This window comes from Capra hircus, chromosome 18, assembly GCF_001704415.2.
Source record: "Capra hircus breed San Clemente chromosome 18, ASM170441v1, whole genome shotgun sequence".
Taxonomy (NCBI): Eukaryota; Metazoa; Chordata; class Mammalia; order Artiodactyla; family Bovidae; genus Capra; species Capra hircus.
The window spans coordinates 2,829,584-2,848,289 of record NC_030825.1 but is presented as its reverse complement, the minus strand read 5'-3'; the positions used below and the strand labels follow the sequence as shown (position 1 = coordinate 2,848,289).

At 43.5% G+C, this 18,706-nt stretch overlaps 1 protein-coding gene across 1 annotated transcript in view; it reads left to right on the top strand.

Moving 5' to 3' along the window:
- The window catches only part of SF3B3 (splicing factor 3b subunit 3), a 38,983-nt gene extending 20,745 nt beyond the window's left edge, over window positions 1-18,238 (top strand). The window contains exons 12-26 of the mRNA XM_005691787.3: window positions 2,246-2,397; window positions 2,702-2,857; window positions 3,576-3,731; window positions 4,259-4,402; window positions 6,574-6,696; window positions 7,397-7,551; window positions 11,886-12,060; window positions 12,725-12,930; window positions 13,029-13,185; window positions 14,201-14,326; window positions 14,748-14,960; window positions 15,523-15,621; window positions 16,415-16,558; window positions 17,161-17,265; window positions 17,640-18,238. Coding sequence (XP_005691844.1) covers window positions 2,246-2,397; window positions 2,702-2,857; window positions 3,576-3,731; window positions 4,259-4,402; window positions 6,574-6,696; window positions 7,397-7,551; window positions 11,886-12,060; window positions 12,725-12,930; window positions 13,029-13,185; window positions 14,201-14,326; window positions 14,748-14,960; window positions 15,523-15,621; window positions 16,415-16,558; window positions 17,161-17,265; window positions 17,640-17,780 — 2,252 coding nt within the window. The 3' untranslated portion in view covers window positions 17,781-18,238. The remainder of the gene's footprint in view (window positions 1-2,245; window positions 2,398-2,701; window positions 2,858-3,575; window positions 3,732-4,258; window positions 4,403-6,573; window positions 6,697-7,396; window positions 7,552-11,885; window positions 12,061-12,724; window positions 12,931-13,028; window positions 13,186-14,200; window positions 14,327-14,747; window positions 14,961-15,522; window positions 15,622-16,414; window positions 16,559-17,160; window positions 17,266-17,639) is intronic.

Sequence of the window (18,706 nt, the reverse complement as noted above, 5' to 3'; positions counted from 1 at the left end):
ACTCAACCCTTAATAAATTATAAATTATATTTATTTCTATATATTTATATTTTAAAATGCTGATTGCCGTCTACTAGATTGATTTTCAGTTCAGTTCAGTCCAGTCACTCAGTCGTGTCTGACTCTTTGCGACTCCATGAATCACAGCACTCCAGGCCTCCCTGTCCATCACCAACTCCCAGAGTTCACTCAGACTCATGTCCATCGAATCGGTGATGCCATCCAGCCATCTCATCCTTTGTTGTCCCCTTCTCCTCCTGCCCCCAATCCCTCCCAGCATCAGGGTCTTTTCCAATGAGTCAACTCTTCACATGAGGTGGCCAAAGTATTGGAGTTTCAGCTTCAGCATCAGTCCTTCCAATGAACACCCAGGACTGATCTCCTTTAGGATGGACTGGTTGGATCTCCTTGCAGTCAAGGGACTCTCAAGAGTTTTCTCCAACACCATAGTTCGAAAGCGTCAATTCTGGAACCGTGAACTTCCACATATTCAAGCTGGTTTTAGAAAAGGCAGAGGAACCAGAGATCAAATTGCCAACATCCGCTGGATCATCGAAAAAGCAAGAGAGTTCCAGAAAAACATCTATTTCTGCGTTATTGACTATGCCAAAGCCTTTGACTGTGTGGATCACAATACACTGTGGAAAATTCTGAAGGAGATGGGAATACCAGACCACCTGACCTGCCTCTTGAGAAACCTATATGCAGGTCAGGAAGCAACAGTTAGACCTGGACATGGAACAACAGACTGGTTCCAAATAGGAAAAGGAGTACGTCAAGGCTGTATATTGTCACCCTGCTTATTTAACTTATATGCAGAGTACATCATGAGATTGATTTTACATCCTGCTAATTCAGAATGCTACTATAGGTCACACCAGCAATACTAGGTTGGTCAAAAGTTTGTTCAGATTTTTCTGTAAGATATTACTGAAAAACCTGAATGAATTTTTTTGGCCAACCTAATTCATTTGCATCTGGCCCCTTTCGTAAAGAACACTATTCTCCTGAACTTACTGAGTAATCGTAGTTAAGCAGAACCACCTTTGGAGCAGTCAGAATCCAAACTGTGTCCTTGATGTGAGTAGGATGGACCAGGCCTATGGTATTGGGCTCTGACAAGGGCTCCAGCAAGTTTTCACTGCTTCTGCTAACAGTGAGTTAGCCACCCCAGTCTACTACCTTGCCTACTTGGCATTCTGTCCCTCACTTGCCTGTTTTCTGTGTGAAGGGGGCGGGAAGAGGGAAATTGAACAGAAAATTAAAATGTTGGAAAATCTCAATTCATCTTTCAAAAAAATGAATGTACATTTATTCAGCATTTATCAAGCTTTATGCCAAACATTGTTCTAGATATGGGAGACACACACAGAAATTGTTTTATGTTATGGGGTGGAATGTGTAGGAAATAGCTTTTAACTATGGGATGTACATGAGAAACTTTTGGGGTTGCTTATATGCCTCTGACCTCTTTTCAAAACTGATTGGTATTTATTTATCCAAATACATTTTATTAAATGGAAAGCAGATTCTAATTGGATTGCGTGTGACCACTGAACCATTAGGATTTTAAATATGAAACGCTAGAGAGGTCAAGGACTGACAATATAAGCTACCTCCCCCCTCCACTGCCCCTCTTCCTGGTTATCCAGTGTTCTTACATCATTCCTATTGGGGCATCCTAGGATTCTCAGTTTCCAACTCCACATCCTAGAATGACTTAGTCTCATGGAGACTAAAATAGTCACTGTTTTGTTCATTAGGTCTAATATGTTCCTATCTAAGATTCTTTAAGAAAAAGAGGGAGACCTTTTTTGGTTATAGGGAGTATTTGTTAATGGATTGTGACTGGCATCTGAAAGAAGCTCTACCTTCAATATGTATTGAATTGAATACAAAGAAATTCTGAATACAAAAATATTGTAGTATTCAAAATTTCCTGTTACTTGGTCCTCTTGCATTTTTCTAGCAAAGTTCTCGGGAAAATATTAATTTTGCAAGGTATTAGATGAGGGCATGTGTATTGTATTAACTGTTCAGCCATTTAAGGAAGCAAAGTGTATCTGTAGGCTGTTACGACCGTTAATCATCTTTTGGATCATCCTACGCTGTTTGCCACATGAGTGTGGTGACTCCGCATAGAAGTGCCTTGGAAGGCTTCTGAAGAGAGTGCTTAGTGTGTCTCATTTGGGTTTGTAGCTAATGAATTCTTACCTAACCAACTTCTTTCTTCTCTGCTTTTCAGATGAGTTTGATGCCTACATCATTGTGTCCTTCGTGAATGCCACACTGGTGTTGTCCATCGGAGAGACTGTAGAAGAAGTGACGGACTCCGGGTTTCTGGGCACCACCCCTACCTTGTCCTGCTCCTTGCTAGGAGATGATGCCTTGGTGCAGGTGAGGATTCTCGGAGAGCCACTTACCTGCTTCCCGTACTTCGTCCTTTTTCTGACTTCATTGTGGTGTTGGTTGCTGGCTTCACATTAATGAGCTTTGAACTTCTTTGAAATTAATGCTGCGAAACATGAACTTTTTTGAAGTAAACTTTGCCTGGGACCCCTGAACTCTTTTTGTCATGGACCCAACTGGTGCTTCAAATGCAGTGCCTCCACATCTGACAGATCCCATGGTATGAGGGTCATGCTTGTGATCACTAATCACTAAATGGCTAAAGGCAGGGGTTTTCTCTTACTGTCTCTAGGTGTATCCTGATGGGATTCGGCACATCCGAGCAGACAAGCGAGTCAATGAGTGGAAGACTCCTGGGAAGAAAACAATTGTGAAATGTGCAGTCAACCAGCGACAAGTGGTGATCGCCCTAACAGGAGGAGAGCTGGTCTATTTTGAAATGGATCCCGTATGTTATTTTACCGCTCACTGTGGGACTTAGTGTAGGGTTCAGAGGTGAAGACGGGAGCTGCAGTCCAGGTGTCTAGATTACATATTCACAAGACAGAGCAATGAGGAGGGAAGGTCCCTTACTAGGAGTTGGAGGGGATACATTTTCATGTCTTTAATTCTTAAAGTGGAGTTATGAAATGCCGTCTTAGCAATGAAATGCTTTTTCTGACCTTCACACTATTTTCCACCAGATATTTGCTATGTGTTTAATTTCTGCAATCTGATTCAGTTTCAGAAAATTTTGTTTTACTTTTATATATGGAAGGATAGGTATATTTAATTATACTCTGAGGAAATCTCTGGATGTGACCAACTTATATAGTGTAACTGTACCTATGATTGAAATGTTTTGTCTCTAACTGCCATATTTGAATTCTGTTTCACCTATGAGTCTTTTTATGAACAGATAAACAGTGATATATTTTCATTTCCTAAGAGTTAGGTTGGCATTATACTTGTCAAAGGTCTCTTTATTATCTTGTCAGTAATTTTGCTTGCCATTAGCCTGTAGAGTTCAGTCTTGGAAACTCAAGTTGAGAAATTTTTGGTCGTCGATGATAGAGTGAGAGGAAGCAAAAAAGAACTTATTTAGCAAGCCCCCTTTCTTCTCCAGGCTCAGGAGTTGGGGACGGGGTGGCGTGGTCTGTGACCTCTCTCTGTCTTCAATCCTGTAGTCAGGACAGCTGAATGAGTACACGGAGCGGAAGGAGATGTCAGCAGATGTGGTATGCATGAGTCTGGCCAATGTGCCCCCTGGAGAGCAGCGGTCTCGCTTTCTGGCTGTGGGGCTAGTGGACAACACTGTCAGGATCATCTCCTTGGACCCCTCAGTGAGTGTCACCCTCAATTTCAAGGATCTTCCAGTTGGAACCTGAGCACCTGGCCCATTCTTGATGTCCCTCTCGGAGGTCAGCTGGGCTGGGCCCTGAATCTAGACTGCTGCTGCTTCTGATTATTGTAGCAGCACACCTCATGAATCGCCTGCAGTGCTTTAAAAGGATTGACCCGAGACTACTGAATGTGTCTTTGGCTTAAGTCCTGATTCCCTTTTTTAGTTTAAACGAACAAAAACAAAATCCAAGACTGTGTTTACAGAAAAGAGCCTTAGATGACTCTAAAGAGGTACCCTTTGCTTATTTAGTTTTACCATTATCCACTTCTACAAAAAAGAGAAAGCCCAATCCTCTCCAGAGCTTGTTTTAAGGTTTAGTTCTCTAGTGACCCCATACCTGTTTCTTCAGGTTTTCCATGTCCATGAAAAAGAGCTGTTCTTCACTTCTAAGAATTAGATTTTTCTGGGTAGGTTTTTTTCCAGAGTTGGTCACTTGCCGTATTCTGTTTTCTCTTTCCACTTTAGGACTGTTTACAGCCTTTGAGCATGCAGGCTCTCCCGGCCCAGCCTGAGTCCTTGTGTATTGTGGAAATGGGTGGGACCGAGAAGCAGGATGAGCTGGGGGAAAGAGGCTCTATTGGCTTCTTGTACCTGAATATTGGACTCCAGGTAAGAGGTCCAGAAACTCACACTCCTGGGGTCAGGGCGTCTTTTCTTCATGGCTGCTTTGTTTAATGCAGGTGTTTTCTGTGCCTGTGTTTTAGTTACCCGCCTTATGAGAAGGGATCAGTTTTGCTCTCTGTTCCACTTGTTTTGGCTCTAATTTAGAAGAAATCAGGGCTGGAAAAAAGTGTTTTATAGAGTCTGATAAAACTGCTTAACAGTGACTATTTTGGGACAGAGCTATATTGCCTCTGGTTTCCACAGTTTGCAGTTTGTGAGACTGTAATCCAGTTGTCCCTCAGTGTCCTTGTGGTTGGTTCCGGGATCTCTCTTGGATACCAAAATCAGAAGATACTCAAGTCCCTTATATAAGATGGCATAATGTTTGTATTTTTTCGTAACCTTTAATTAAATCATCTCTAGATTACTTAATTGCCTAATATAAGGTAAATGCTGTATAAATAGTTGCTGTACATGTGCAGCCAATCCAAGTTTAGTTTTTTGGAATTTTCTGCTTTTGTTCCCCCTGAAATATTTTTGATCTGTGGTTGGTTGAATTGTGGATTCGAAATCCAAGGATACAGAGGGCCTCACAGTTCATGATGGGCTCCATTAGCAATAAAGGGCTCCTCGGTGTTCCCTGTTGTCAGAGCACCTAGGCTCTTCATGGCATGAAAGGCAGGAACCCAAGAATCAGAGAGTATCAGGGGTTTTGACCATATCTTTTTTTTTTAATTGCCTAGCCCAGGAGACTGGTTTTTAATTTTACTTCCTAATTTAGAAATTCTCAAACATGCCCAGGAGTTAGACTAATGAAATGCACCTCCATGTACCCATCACCAGTTACCAGCATTTTGCCTTTCCCTTCTCTTCTCTTTAAGGCAGATCCAATATAGTGTCATCTATAAGGGCTTGAGAACGTAGCTATAACAGAGGAGTGTGTGTGTGTGTGTGTGTGTGTGTGTGTGTGTGTGTGTGTGTGTGTGTGTGTATTTTGAAGCTTTAATATTATGGTTAACAGAATTTAAGTTCCTTAATATCATCTGATACCCCCATATTCTCATTTTCTCCCTTTTTTATCCTGTCCTGAAAAAAGTTTTTACTTTTGGTTCTACTCAGAATGCATAAAACTGTCCAGTTTTTATCTGCTTAATCTTCTCACATTATTTTATTTCATTATTTATTTGACTGTGTCAGGTCTTAGTTGAAGCATGTGGGATCTTGTTCCCTGATCAGGGATTGAAACTGGGCCCCCTGCGTCGGGAGCACAGTCTCAGCCACTGGACCACCAGGAAGCCCTCACATTTCTTTTAATAGCTGTCTCAACTTGTTAAAAAGGAACCAGATCGTTGTTCTTGGGGCCTTCCTGCTTCCCATCCTGCGCCTGTGCTGGCCTCCCGGAAAGTCGCAGCGCGATTCTTCCTCACCCCAGGGCGGAGCGCGTGTTCCTGCTTCTGGGTGGTGCATCCAGTTTACTGCCTCTGCTGTGGGGGCTGCATCACAGCCTTCAAACGCGCGTTCTTGGATAAGCACTTCACTTTCCCCCTTTGCTCACTATTTTTAGGGTAAGAGGTTGGTGCCATCGCAGTCTCCAGTGAAGACTGCTGAAATGTTTGTTTTTATTGTAATTTTAGATAACATTTGCAGGTTTTTATATTTACAGCAGACTATCACAGTCTTTCTTTTAGATGCTAAGTTGCCACAATGTAGAAAAGTGGGAATTTTCCTTCTGAAGTTGCCTCCTTTGTCCATTTAACAGGTGCCTACTATCTTTGGGGGCTTCCTCCTAGCGCAAGAAAGTGCTCCACACACATCTAGAACATTCTTGCTTCAGACTGGAATAAGGCATTTCTCTCAGGAATCTTTTATTTTTTTAAGGGAAGTGGTATTTAGAGACCACAATAGGCATGGGTATGTTAAACTGTACATGTATCTTAAAATTGTAAAGGGTCTAACATAAAGGGTAAAAAATTTTAAGGATATACGGTAAAAGGAAACTGCTTTTCACTTAGTAAATGCTCAGTAACTATTTGAGTGAGTGGTTTAGGAAAATGAATGAATGGCTGGCTGATGACTATATATTTAAACCACCTAGTCATTTTCTTCCAACTGAAATAGGGTAGCTAAAGAAGCTTCCATTATGGGTAGGCCTTAACCACCTCTCTCATTTTTATTAGAATGGTGTGTTGCTGAGAACTGTCCTGGACCCTGTCACTGGGGACCTGTCTGACACCCGCACTAGGTACCTGGGGTCCCGTCCTGTGAAACTGTTTCGTGTCCGGATGCAAGGCCAGGAGGCAGTAAGTAATGAAAGGGGCAGGATGTGTGTTTGGATGTTAGTGGCATCAACTGAGCCCTGTGGTGTAAATCTTGCTGTCAGTAATTCACCAGTGTTGTAGTTAGTTAGTTGGACATTAGCTTTACCTTAATTCGGTTCCTTCATGCAGGAAATCTTGAGTCCTTTAACCTAGAGCTTCTTAACTGAGGTTCCGTGGCACTGCCATGATCAGGTTATAGGTGAGTTAGAATAGTGATCCCTTCAGCCCTGCGGCTGAGCAAATGGAGTGAGAATTAGCTGGAAGCCTCCCGAGCAGCATACCACTGCCTAGGAGGAGTGTGAAAGGGGCCAGCAAACACTGTGTTCTTTGTGGTTAAGAACATCAGTGTTGCTGAGTGACCTGCTGGTTCTTTACTTGTTACTGCAGTTGGATCCTTGCAGCTCTCCAGCTCTGTGTTAGAATTCTCGCTTTACACACATGGAGCCCGGGGCTCGGAGATGGAGTGATTGCTGTGTCATCTGGCTAGTAGCCAGCACTTTTAGCAAATACCAAGCTGTACTAACTCTTCTCTAGACCTCTTTTTCTTAAGGTAGCCTTTTAGGTTTCTAAAATTCCTTGGGATATTTCACATGCTGAAATCTGGGGACAGGGTAATTGGGTTAGTATACCATGTTTGTTTGGGCTTTTCCCCAGCTTATTGGAGATGTCTTTCTTTCCTCAGGTGCTGGCCATGTCAAGCCGCTCATGGTTGAGCTATTCTTACCAGTCTCGTTTCCATCTCACGCCCCTGTCTTATGAGACCCTGGAGTTTGCCTCTGGCTTCGCCTCTGAACAGTGCCCTGAGGGCATTGTGGCCATCTCCACCAATACCCTGAGGTGAGAGTCCCACCGCTGAAGCCCCGTGAGAGGCTGGCAGAGAGCTGACTCTGCCCTGGGACTGGTGTTTGGTAATTGAGACCTTCATTGGCTCAGGGTTTGAGTACCTGGTAGCCACGTTTCGGCGTGTGGAGTTTCAGCTTCTGTTAAAGACTTTGGGGCCGTGTTTTCCTATTTGGCAATGTAGTTCATTCTCTGAGATGTAAGATTCTTGTTTTCCAGGGCCATGCTGTTGAATCAGTGTTAGAGCAGGCGTTGTTGGGTCACTGATTGTCTTTTCTCACTCTGTCTTGCATTTGCAGTGTTATATATTAAGCTCAAAATTAATTTAGACCTTTTGCTGGTTGACAGATTATTTATACTGATCACATTGGGGTGAGCACTGTCTGTATTGCAAAATGGAAGATAACCTAGTCAGTTTTGACTTTGTCAAATTTTGGTGGTTGGTTTTGTTTTCTTTTTCAACTCTTTAATGTGGTTTACCAGTGTCATTCACATGTTGTAGTGACAACTATTGGTTGTTTATGATGGAACTCCGGCCTCTTGGTATATGAATCACTTATTACTTAGTTAGGTGAACTCCCAGATTTGTTTGCAGAAGCTTTCAGGAACTTCATCTTCACCGTTCTCTCTGTTTTTAAGCTTCAGCATCTTTGGGTATCTTTTTCTCCAGCAGAATTGTTCTCCCTGCACACTTCCATATGTTCCTTCCTGGTTTGTTATCTCTGCACTTGTTCTTGGAATGCTTCTCACACACATCTTTGCCTGTTAAGTCTTAGCCCCATCTATGGGTTCTTTAGTTGTTTTATTGACATGTGTGATCTCCTGGATTCCTATCAATTTTGACAGTGCCGCAGATTTTCAAACTTTTTCTTTTAGAGCAGCAGATTTTCCCCCCAGAACAAAATCAGGGAAGGCTGCTGTGTGCTGTGTGTCTTGCATGTGAAACATGTAAGCAGAATTCTTGGGAACACAGTTTAAATACCACTGGTCGTTGTACTTACTGTCAGAATCACTCACTTCCACTGTTGACTATTGTGAGTAATGCTGCTGTGAACACTCCTGTACAAGGGTCTGTTTGTGTATTTTCTTTTTTCTTGGGTGTATATCTGCAAGAATGGAATTGCTAGTAACTTTTAACTTTTTGAGAAACCGCTACGCTGCTTTCCCAAGTGGCTGCACCATTTTACATTTTCATCAGTGAGGTATATTGGATTATTATTATATATATATTGGTCTTTTTATTATTGAATTATAAGGGTTCTGTTATTTTGTATACAGTTGTCTTATGAGATAACATGATTTGCAGATATTTTCTTTTTTTTTTTTTTTTCTTGCAGAATGACAGTCTTTACTGTTTAGCAGTTGATTTTTTTTTTTTTTTTTTTTAAACTCACACATGTTGGTAAGTTCAGTTCAATTCAGTCGCTCAGTCGTGTCCGATTCTTTGCAATCCCATGAACCAGAGCACGTCAGGCCTCCCTGTGCATCACCAACTACCGGAGGTTACCCAAACTCATGTCCATTAAGTCAATGATGCCATCCAACCATCTCATCCTCTGTCGTCCCCTTCTCCTCTTGCTGTCAATCTTTCCCAGCAATCAGGGTCTTTTCAAATGAGTCAGCTGTTCGTGTCAGGTGGCCAGAGTACTGGAGTTTCAGCTTCAGCATCAGTCCTTCCAATGAACACCCAGGACTGATCTCCTTTAGGATGGACTGGTTGGATCTCCTTCCAGTCCAAGGGACTCTCAAGAGTCTTCTCCAACATCACAGTTCAAAAGCATCATTTGTTTGGTGCTCAGCTTTCTTTATAGTCCAATTCTCACATCCATACATGACCACTGGAAAAACCATAGCTTTGACTAGATGGACCCTTGTTGGCAAAGTAATGTCTCTGCTTTTTAATATGCTGTCTAGGTTGATTATAACTTTCCTTCCAAGGAGTAAGTGTCTTTTAATTTCATGGCTGCAGTCACCATCTGCAGTGATTTTGGAGCCCCCCAAAATAAAATCAGCCACTGTTTTCCCATCTATTTGCCATGAAGTGATGGGACCAGATGCCGTGATCTTTGTTTTCTGAATGTTGAGCTTTAAGCCAACTCTTTGACTCTCCTCTTCACTTTCATCAAGAGGCTGTTTAATTCTTCTTCACTTTCTGCCATAAGGGTGGTGTCATCTGCATATCTGAGGTTATTGACATTTTCTCCTAGCAATCTTGATTCTAGCTTGTGCTTCCTCCAGCCCAGTGTTTCTCATGATGTACTTTGCATAGAAGTTAAGTAAGCAGGGTGACAATATACAGCCTTGACATACTCTTTCTCCTATTTGGAACCAGTCTGTTCCATGTCCAGGTCTAACTGTTGCTTCCTGACCTGCATATAGGTTTCTCAAGAGGCAGGTCAGGTGGTTTGGTATTCCCATCTCCTTCAGAATTTTCCACAGTGTATTGTGATTCACACAGTCAAAGGCTTTGGTATAGTCAATAAAGCAGAAATAGATGTTTTTCTGGAACTCTCTTGCTTTTTCGGTGATCCAGCGAATGTTGGCAGTTTGATCTCTGGTTCCTCTGCCTTTTCTAAAACCAGTTTGTTGAACATCTGGAAATTCACAGTTCACGTATTGCTGAAGCCTGGCTTGGAGAATTTTGAGCATTACCTTGCTAGTGTGTGAGATGAGTGCAATTGTGCGGTAGTTTGAGCATTCTTTGGCATTGCCTTTCTTTGGGATTGGAATGACAACTGACCTTTTCCAGTCCTATGGCCACTGCTGAATTTTCCAAATTTGCTGACATAGTGAGTGCAGCACTTTCACAGCATCATCTTTCAGGATTTGAAATAGCTGAGCTGGAATTCCATCACCTCCACCAGCTTTGTTCGTAGTGATGCTTTCTAAGGCCCACTTGACTTCACATTCCAAGATGTCTGGCTCTAGTGTGATCATCTGGGTCGTGAAGATCTTTTTTGTACAGTTCTTCTGTGTATTCTTGACACCTCTTCTTAATATCTTCTGCTTCTGTTAGGTCCATACCATTTATGTCCTTTATCGAGCCCATCTTTGCATGAAATGTTCCCTTGGTATCTCTAATTTTCTTGAAGAGATCTCTAGTCTTTAATATTCTGTTGTTTTCCTCTATTTCTTTGCACTGATCACTGAGGAAGGCTTTCTTATCTCTCCTTGCTATTCTTTGGAACTCTGCATTCAAATGGGTATATCTTTCCTTGGAACTCTGCATTCAGATGGGTATATCTTTCCTTTTCTCCTTTGCGTTTTGCTTCTCTTCTTTTCACAGCTATTTGCAAAGCCTCCTCAGACAGCCATTTTGCTTTTTTGCATTTGTTTTTCTTGGGGATAGTCTTGATCCCTGCCTCCTGTATAGTGTCACGAACCTTCTTCCATAGTTCATCAGGCACTCTGTCTATCAGATCTAGTCCCTTAAATCTATTTCTCACTTCCACTGTATAATCATAAGGGATTTGATTGAGGTCATAGCTGAATGGTCTAGTGGTTTTCCGCACTTTCTTCAATTTAAGTCTGAATTTGGTAAAGTATTTGATTTATGTCTTCAAAGAAATGAACCTTGCTCATTACCCCCTCATAGTATTTTGGATATTTATGGGAGTGGAATGTTGTTTAGTTGCTAAGTCATGTCCAACTCTTTTGTGACCCCATGGACTATAGCCTGCCAGACTCCTCTGTCCATGGGATTTCCCAGGCAGAATACTAGAGTGGGTTGTCATTTCCTTCTCCAGGGAATCTTCCTGACCACAGGGTTCAAACCCATGTGTTCTGCATTGGTAGGTGGGTTCTTTACCACTGACCCACCAGATAAGCTCTGGAATGTTGTTAATCGTAGTCTTTTAGAAAATGTTCTAGTTTTTGTAATGTACTCTTTTTGAATGATTCTTAATTAGCTGTTTTTTCTTTCAGCACTTTGAAGTGTCTGTATTTTTAAGAGCATCTGGGTTCTGCTTGTTTTGCACATAATTTGACTTATGAACATTTCTTTCTGCTTGACAAAGGTTGTAGATCTCATAGTTGCCATGTCTTTCTGCATTGTGTGGGTTTCCTAAAGCCTAGGTGATTTTCGTTCAGGATGACATTCACTTTATTCTATGGAACACTGTCACACAAACACTGTGAGCACTGATGGCTGTTGCTGAAGTAAAGGCCCTTCCCAGGTCTTCTGTCTCCTGTGCACAATCTTCTAGATGAGAAGGGTATTGTTTCATGTTCCCCAATGCTGATATTAGGGCTGTGACTGCTTACTGACCCTTTTAACACCAGTTTCTTGGTCCTGGGTGGGTGACCTATTAACTCCTTGCCTTTTGCCATAGGATTTTGGCGTTGGAAAAGCTGGGTGCTGTCTTCAATCAAGTAGCCTTTCCACTGCAGTACACACCCAGGAAATTCGTCATCCACCCTGAAAGTAACAACCTTATCATCATCGAGACTGACCACAATGCCTACACTGAGGCCACTAAAGCTCAGAGGAAGCAGCAGATGGCAGAGGTAATGCAGTTAACCTTCAGGGTTCAGTAAAAAGGCAGTCTTGTGAAATCGTGTTTAAACCTCTGTGTAATTGATGTCTAATGTTCTATTTAAAGATCCAGAGTCTTTTCAGGTCCTTCAAACAGAGCCCTTTGCCACAGTCCTTTGTGTTTTAGGGGCTTTCTTGTGACTTAGGACTAAAACATTAAGCTGGATTTATTCAGTATTGAGCTACTTCTCTGGAACAGTTCTTCTGTCCTGGAACTTCCAAAATAGCTTATGTTATATCTTTCTGGATTTGGGCCCAAAGAAGACAGCTTTTGTATTCCTCACAACACCATCTCCTTCCAGAAATTATTTCCCAGCAAGAAACAAATCGTCCCCCCTATGTAAAACTGTATCTGGCCCAGGAGAGAGGAAGCAATCAATCTTCATCTTCATGTTTCCCAAGCCCTCACCACGGCTGATGATTTTCGCTTCCCCTTAGTGATCTTTTCCTCTTCCCCTTGTTTGTACACCTCTCCCTTTCATCTTCATTTTGGGGAATAATGATTTTGGGGGACAGACTTTGCTGCTTTGTGTATTGTGAACACCCCTTGAGGTGTTCTTATTTGTCCACTTGTCCACTTCCCACCCAGCACCCGCCTCTGAACGCACCAACTCTTCCTTGGTTCTTTGGATTTAGGAAATGGTAGAAGCAGCAGGGGAGGATGAGCGAGAGCTGGCCGCAGAGATGGCAGCAGCATTCCTCAATGAAAACCTCCCCGAGTCCATTTTTGGGGCTCCTAAGGCCGGCAATGGGCAGTGGGCCTCTGTGATCCGAGTGATGAATCCTATTCAGGGGAACACATTGGATCTTGTCCAGCTGGAACAGAATGAAGCCGCTTTTAGGTAAGGGGCCCTGACCATGCAGCGTTTTAAAGACTGGAATGGGAATTCTCTGGGCTGTGCCTAATGCCTGACTCCTGATTCCTTCTTTGAAAATGCAGCGTGGCTGTGTGCAGATTCTCCAACACTGGCGATGACTGGTATGTGCTGGTGGGCGTAGCCAAAGACCTGATACTGAACCCCCGATCTGTCGCTGGGGGCTTTGTCTATACCTACAAGCTCGTGAACAACGGGGAAAAACTGGAGTTTTTGCACAAGGTAGGAACCAGACAGTGGCCTTCCTGGACCTTAAGTCCTACTTGTTTAGTCTCTAAGTTGTGTCCAACTCCTGCGACCCCACAGACTGTAGCCCACCAGGCTCCTCTGTCCATGGGTTTTTCCAGGCAAGTATACTGGAGTAGGTGGTCATTTCCTTTTCCAGGGGATCTTTCCGACCAAAAGATTGACCGTGTTTCCACATTGGCAGGCAGACTCTTTACCACTGAGCTACATGAGAAGCCCCTAAGTCCTTTAGACTTAACCAGCTTTGTATCAGTCGTGGGCACGTGGAAAATGCTCCAGTGAAGCTCCACTGCCTGCTGGTCCCACTGCTGGGCTTGTGTGCTAACACCTTCAAAGAGGAACAGGTACATAATGAATGAGCCCTGTATTTTCGTGTCTTACTAAGTAGGCAGCCATTTGTGACCAAAATTCAGCAGTTCTACAGAATTAAGGTCATGTTATGTGCTTTTTTTTTTTTTTTTTTTCAAGGAATTCTTAATCTCTCTTCTACACTGACAGCACATGAAAGTGATTTCTCTTGGTCTCCCACAAGGGGCATGTTACTGTAGGAAATAACAATTTCACAGAGCCTTCTTTGTGCTAAAGTCACTGTGTCTCCTTTACAGCCAAGATGTGACTTGTCTCTAGCAGTGCTTTCCCCTCCCTCCACACGCCCTAGTCACTTCTCTGATACTAAGGCTTCACTTTCAGTTAATGGTGCCACTTCAGTTAGCATCGGCCCTGGGGCAGTGTTCATCAGGTACCTGGACTTCTTCTCACCTGTGGCATTCGTTGATCCACTTGCCGAAATGGAGTGTTTCTGATCTGTTTACCCAAACACCTGGTTTCCTGGGACTGTTGGTTATAGGTGTGGGTTTATCTTCTCTGATGAGCAGAAGATGGTCACTCATTGTTTGTCTTCCTCACAGATGCCTGTAAAAGTCATTTGGGGTTGAGGGAGTGTGGCTGTATGTGTTGAAAACAGCTGCATCACCTGTGTTTCCTCTCACAGACTCCAGTGGAAGAGGTCCCTGCTGCTATTGCCCCATTTCAAGGGAGAGTATTGATTGGTGTGGGAAAACTTTTGCGAGTCTATGACCTCGGAAAGAAGAAGTTACTCCGCAAGTGTGAGAATAAGGTAACTGCACTGGTGGAGGGTCCAGATCCAGCTTGTGAGGAAGGAGACCCAGGCAGGGTGGTGGACAGCAGCTGTTGGAATCGTGTCTTTATCCGGACCGTCTTTTGTCTTCCTGGGCTAACTAACGGTTAGGCTTTTGAGAAGGAGAAGCGTAGGTAGGTTTGTTGATTTCTTTACTTCAAGAGCCAGATTTCTATCCTGCTTGTGTCTGTAAGGAGTTTAACTGACAATTAAGCATATTTTCCCACCATGTTAAAACCAGTTAGCTCTTTTCCCCACCTTCTAGGAATTCCTTGCTGATGGCTATTCTTTGGTGTGTGCCATTCTTTAGACCCTGTGTATGCTGCAGTCAGGCTAACCTGGACTTTCCCTGTTGATTCTGCACCCCATGGTTATACCTTGCTGTCCTTGTTTTTCCCAGCATATCGCCAACTACATCTCTGGGATCCAGACAATTGGACACAGGGTGATTGTATCTGATGTCCAAGAAAGTTTCATCTGGGTTCGCTACAAGCGTAATGAGAACCAGCTCATCATCTTTGCTGATGATACCTACCCCCGATGGGTGACCACAGCTAGTCTCCTCGACTATGATACTGTGGCTGGGGCAGACAAGTTCGGCAACATTTGTGTGGTAAGTTGATGTTTACTTGGGTTATAGTGATGTATGAAAAAAATGGCCCAATTTGTGGTAACACTGTAATCTAACTTGGAAAGCAAAAATGGGTATAAAACTCATTTAGCTTCCTCTGCCCCCATCCTGCTGTTCACCGCCTTCTTCCCCATGCCAAATGACTTAATAATGATAGATTTAGTTTGAGCCGAGGACTGACACGCTCACTCTTTGCCAGAATTTGGGGTTATCCTTGTATTTCATTTTTTAATTGGAAGAAGAGTGCTTTACAGTGTTGTGTTGCTTTCTGCCATACAAACAAATCACCATGATTATACATATTGCCTTCTCCCTCTTAGGCTTCTCTCCTCACCCTTGGCCTATCTTTTAAAGCCCAGTCTGGATTTTTTTGAATAGCTCTTGAGTTTCTCCCTCATTGGATACCAGAACAGGTGCTGGCTCAGGTCTGCCAAATGCAGTGCCCCAAGGTTCGCTTGCAGGGACCTGGGGCAGACGTGCTGCTTGGTGACCAAGGTTAGTAAGTGCAGAGCCCAGCTCTGTGATTTGTGTCTCTTCATTTTAGGTGCGGCTCCCACCTAATACCAATGATGAAGTGGACGAGGATCCCACTGGAAACAAAGCCCTGTGGGACCGGGGCTTGCTCAACGGAGCCTCTCAGAAGGTAGGCTTGCAGAAGCGGCTCCCAGGAAGGGCATCAGCCTGCACAGTCCATTCGTCAGGACCTTCACCAAGGACGCATTTCTTTAGTGTTTCATCCACAGTGCACGACTGTGTGCATGGTGGCTTTGACACAAGATAACCAAGTTACTATCCCGTTTTTATGATAGAACAAATTTTTCTGAGACATTTTAGCATTGTAAATTTTTTCGGTGCATAGTGGGTTCCTTGGAAAGGATGGTTACACAGGCTCGCTCAGGATACTAACCAGCTTTTCTCTGCAGTATGTCCTGGGCTTTCCTCTTCTGTAGATATTTTCTTTTGTAGCTCTGAACTTTAAAAATAGATCCATTTTACTTTAGAAGGCAAGCCTATAGATTGCAGTTTTTTAAACTTTCCTTGTTTCTTCCTTTTTTGCAAACTTGATATTTAACAAAAATGTTTTTCAGTTATAAATCAGAAATTGTCTACCTTAAGCATGTTTGTGAAGGTATTAAACTCTATGCTAAGAACATTTCAAAGTATGTTTGCTGCTGCTACTGCTGCTGAGTCGCTTCAGTTGTGTCCGACTCTGTGCAACCCCATAGATGGCAGCCCACCAGGCTCTTCCATCCATGGGATTTTCCAGGCAAGAGTACTGGAGTGGGGTGTTCTCCGTCAAAGTATGTTTAAATTTTAATAATTTATGACTTTATCAAGGTGGTGAAATCTGCCCTTTGGAAATGCCGTTTGCTCTTGGGAATCTAGAACAGTCTCCTGAGAGCACACATAGTGACTGGTCTGGTTTTGACTTGCAGGCAGAAGTGATAATGAACTATCACGTGGGCGAGACAGTGCTTTCCTTACAGAAGACCACACTGATCCCTGGAGGCTCAGAATCGCTTGTCTACACCACCTTGTCAGGAGGCATTGGCATCCTTGTCCCATTCACATCCCATGAGGTAATATCTTCCACACTCCTCTGGCTTTTCATTCCTCGGGTTGTTCCTTAGTGTTAAATCGGCCCAAGAGGGCAGTCCAGTTTGTGTCCATATGCAACTAAGAGTGTTGTGGAAGTTTTGTAAGTTAACAGGAGTATCTGGGAGAAAGGAATCTTGATTTTTTCCCTTGGGGAAAGCCATTGATGTTTATACCATGCCAGGGTTTGGTTCAGTTTTCTGATGTGACTATAGGGTAGTCAGGGGTTGAAGCCCCAGAGCCACGCCAGATGGGGTGGTGTGGACTGGGTACTTAATGCTTCCTAGGGTCAGCTCTGGGATTGGCTAAATTTGGTTTATGTGGTTGTAGCCAAGGAAGATGGGATTAGGAATCTGACTTCACAAACCAATCTTTGCATATGGTGTTTTCTCTCATATTCTGCAAATACAAAGGGGTTTTCCTTTAGGTTTTAGCTGTCTTGATGTAGTAAGAAACCTGTGGTCATAGGAACAGTTATTTCACATCTGCTTGGGTGATAAAAATCAGTGGCCCGTCTGTTCACTGTGCTTTTGGAAACCGTAGACTAGTGGTTGAAATCTTTTTTCTTCTGTTTTTTTTCCACCAGGACCATGACTTCTTCCAGCATGTGGAAATGCACCTCCGGTCCGAGCACCCCCCTCTCTGTGGGCGAGACCACCTCAGCTTCCGTTCCTACTACTTCCCTGTTAAGGTAGGGCTCTCTTGGAAACTCGGCTTGGAAAGGAGGATTCTCAGCCCATTTAATCAGTCTTGTCTTTGGGCCTCCCACCCTTAAAAATCGGCAGAGTCTTTAATAAAGGAGCATTGAGGGGATGGATTTATGGAGGCAGTAATGGGGGAGGAATAGTTAGTGATATTCAGAGACCTCTTCCCTCAGGACAGAGCACAGCCAGAGAAGAGCTTCCACCCGGTTTTGCCCAGTCAGTTGTGAATAGTGTTCCTGGCTCTGTAACTGGAGTTCAGATGTCTGAGGGAGGAAGACCTTTCCTGGGAGTTGCTTTTGCACATGCCATTTTCTTTGGGCATCTCACCTTTTTCTTCCTCTCTCGTCTTTCCATGTCTCAGAATGTGATTGATGGAGATCTCTGTGAACAGTTCAACTCCATGGAGCCCAACAAACAAAAGAATGTCTCTGAAGAACTGGACCGAACCCCACCTGAGGTGTCCAAGAAGCTTGAGGATATTCGGACTCGCTATGCCTTCTGAGCTCCTCCTTTTCCTGTGGGGCTTATCAGAGACTTTATTTCCCTCACCACGTGGCTGTGAATCTCTGTGACAGAAGAGTGGTGATAATTCATACTTTGTAATGTTAAAGCTCTTAGCTCTTCCCATCCACTCTTTTCCTGGAGCGACAGATTTCCCCTAAAATTGGCACTGAGATTTGCTACACTTCTCCTTGCCTGGTACATAATCCATTGCCCCCAGGTTCTGGTGTGGAATACAGTGTCCCTTTTCCCAAAGCTTTCTTGCATTGATATTTTTGGCTATCCTGCCTACTTTTGTACACACCTTTAATTTTTAACTGGTTTACCTGTAAATACAGTTTTGTATGATGTTGTCTTTGTGGGGCTTAGCTGAGGTGGGGACCAGGTTGGTTATAGTACAGCTCTGGAGTTCTGCCACTTTGGAACCTAACCAGGAATACAAACCTAGCTTTTGAGGTGGCTGGTGTCCGTGTGTCTTTTCTGGGGTGAGAATTTAGGTGGAAGATGGAGCCTGAGTTGGAAAACAGTATCCTGCTTCCGACCAACTTGGACTTCTGCCGCCCTGTGGCCTCGGACTCCCTCCTCTGTGCTGCTGTTTGGACTTCTCTAGTCTTTGCTGCGTTGCGGATGAAGCGTGGACTCGAATGATAATCATATTGTTGTCCATACCTCTTCCCATTGGATAGTGAGGAAGGGTGGCTGATGTCTTCTTCCATTTTGCCTCCCTTCTACTTCGAGGCCGTAGAGTGAAGGATTTGGTCTGAATTCCAGCTGCCTCATCTCTTGGTAGATGCTCCTTTTACTTCCACAGTTCTTGAAATAATCACTTGCCATCTGTCTACTGGGAAGGATCAGTAAGTACAGAAGAACCTGCCCTTGGGAATAAAGTCAGTACATGTAGTCACTTTTTAAAGAAAGGCACATGGG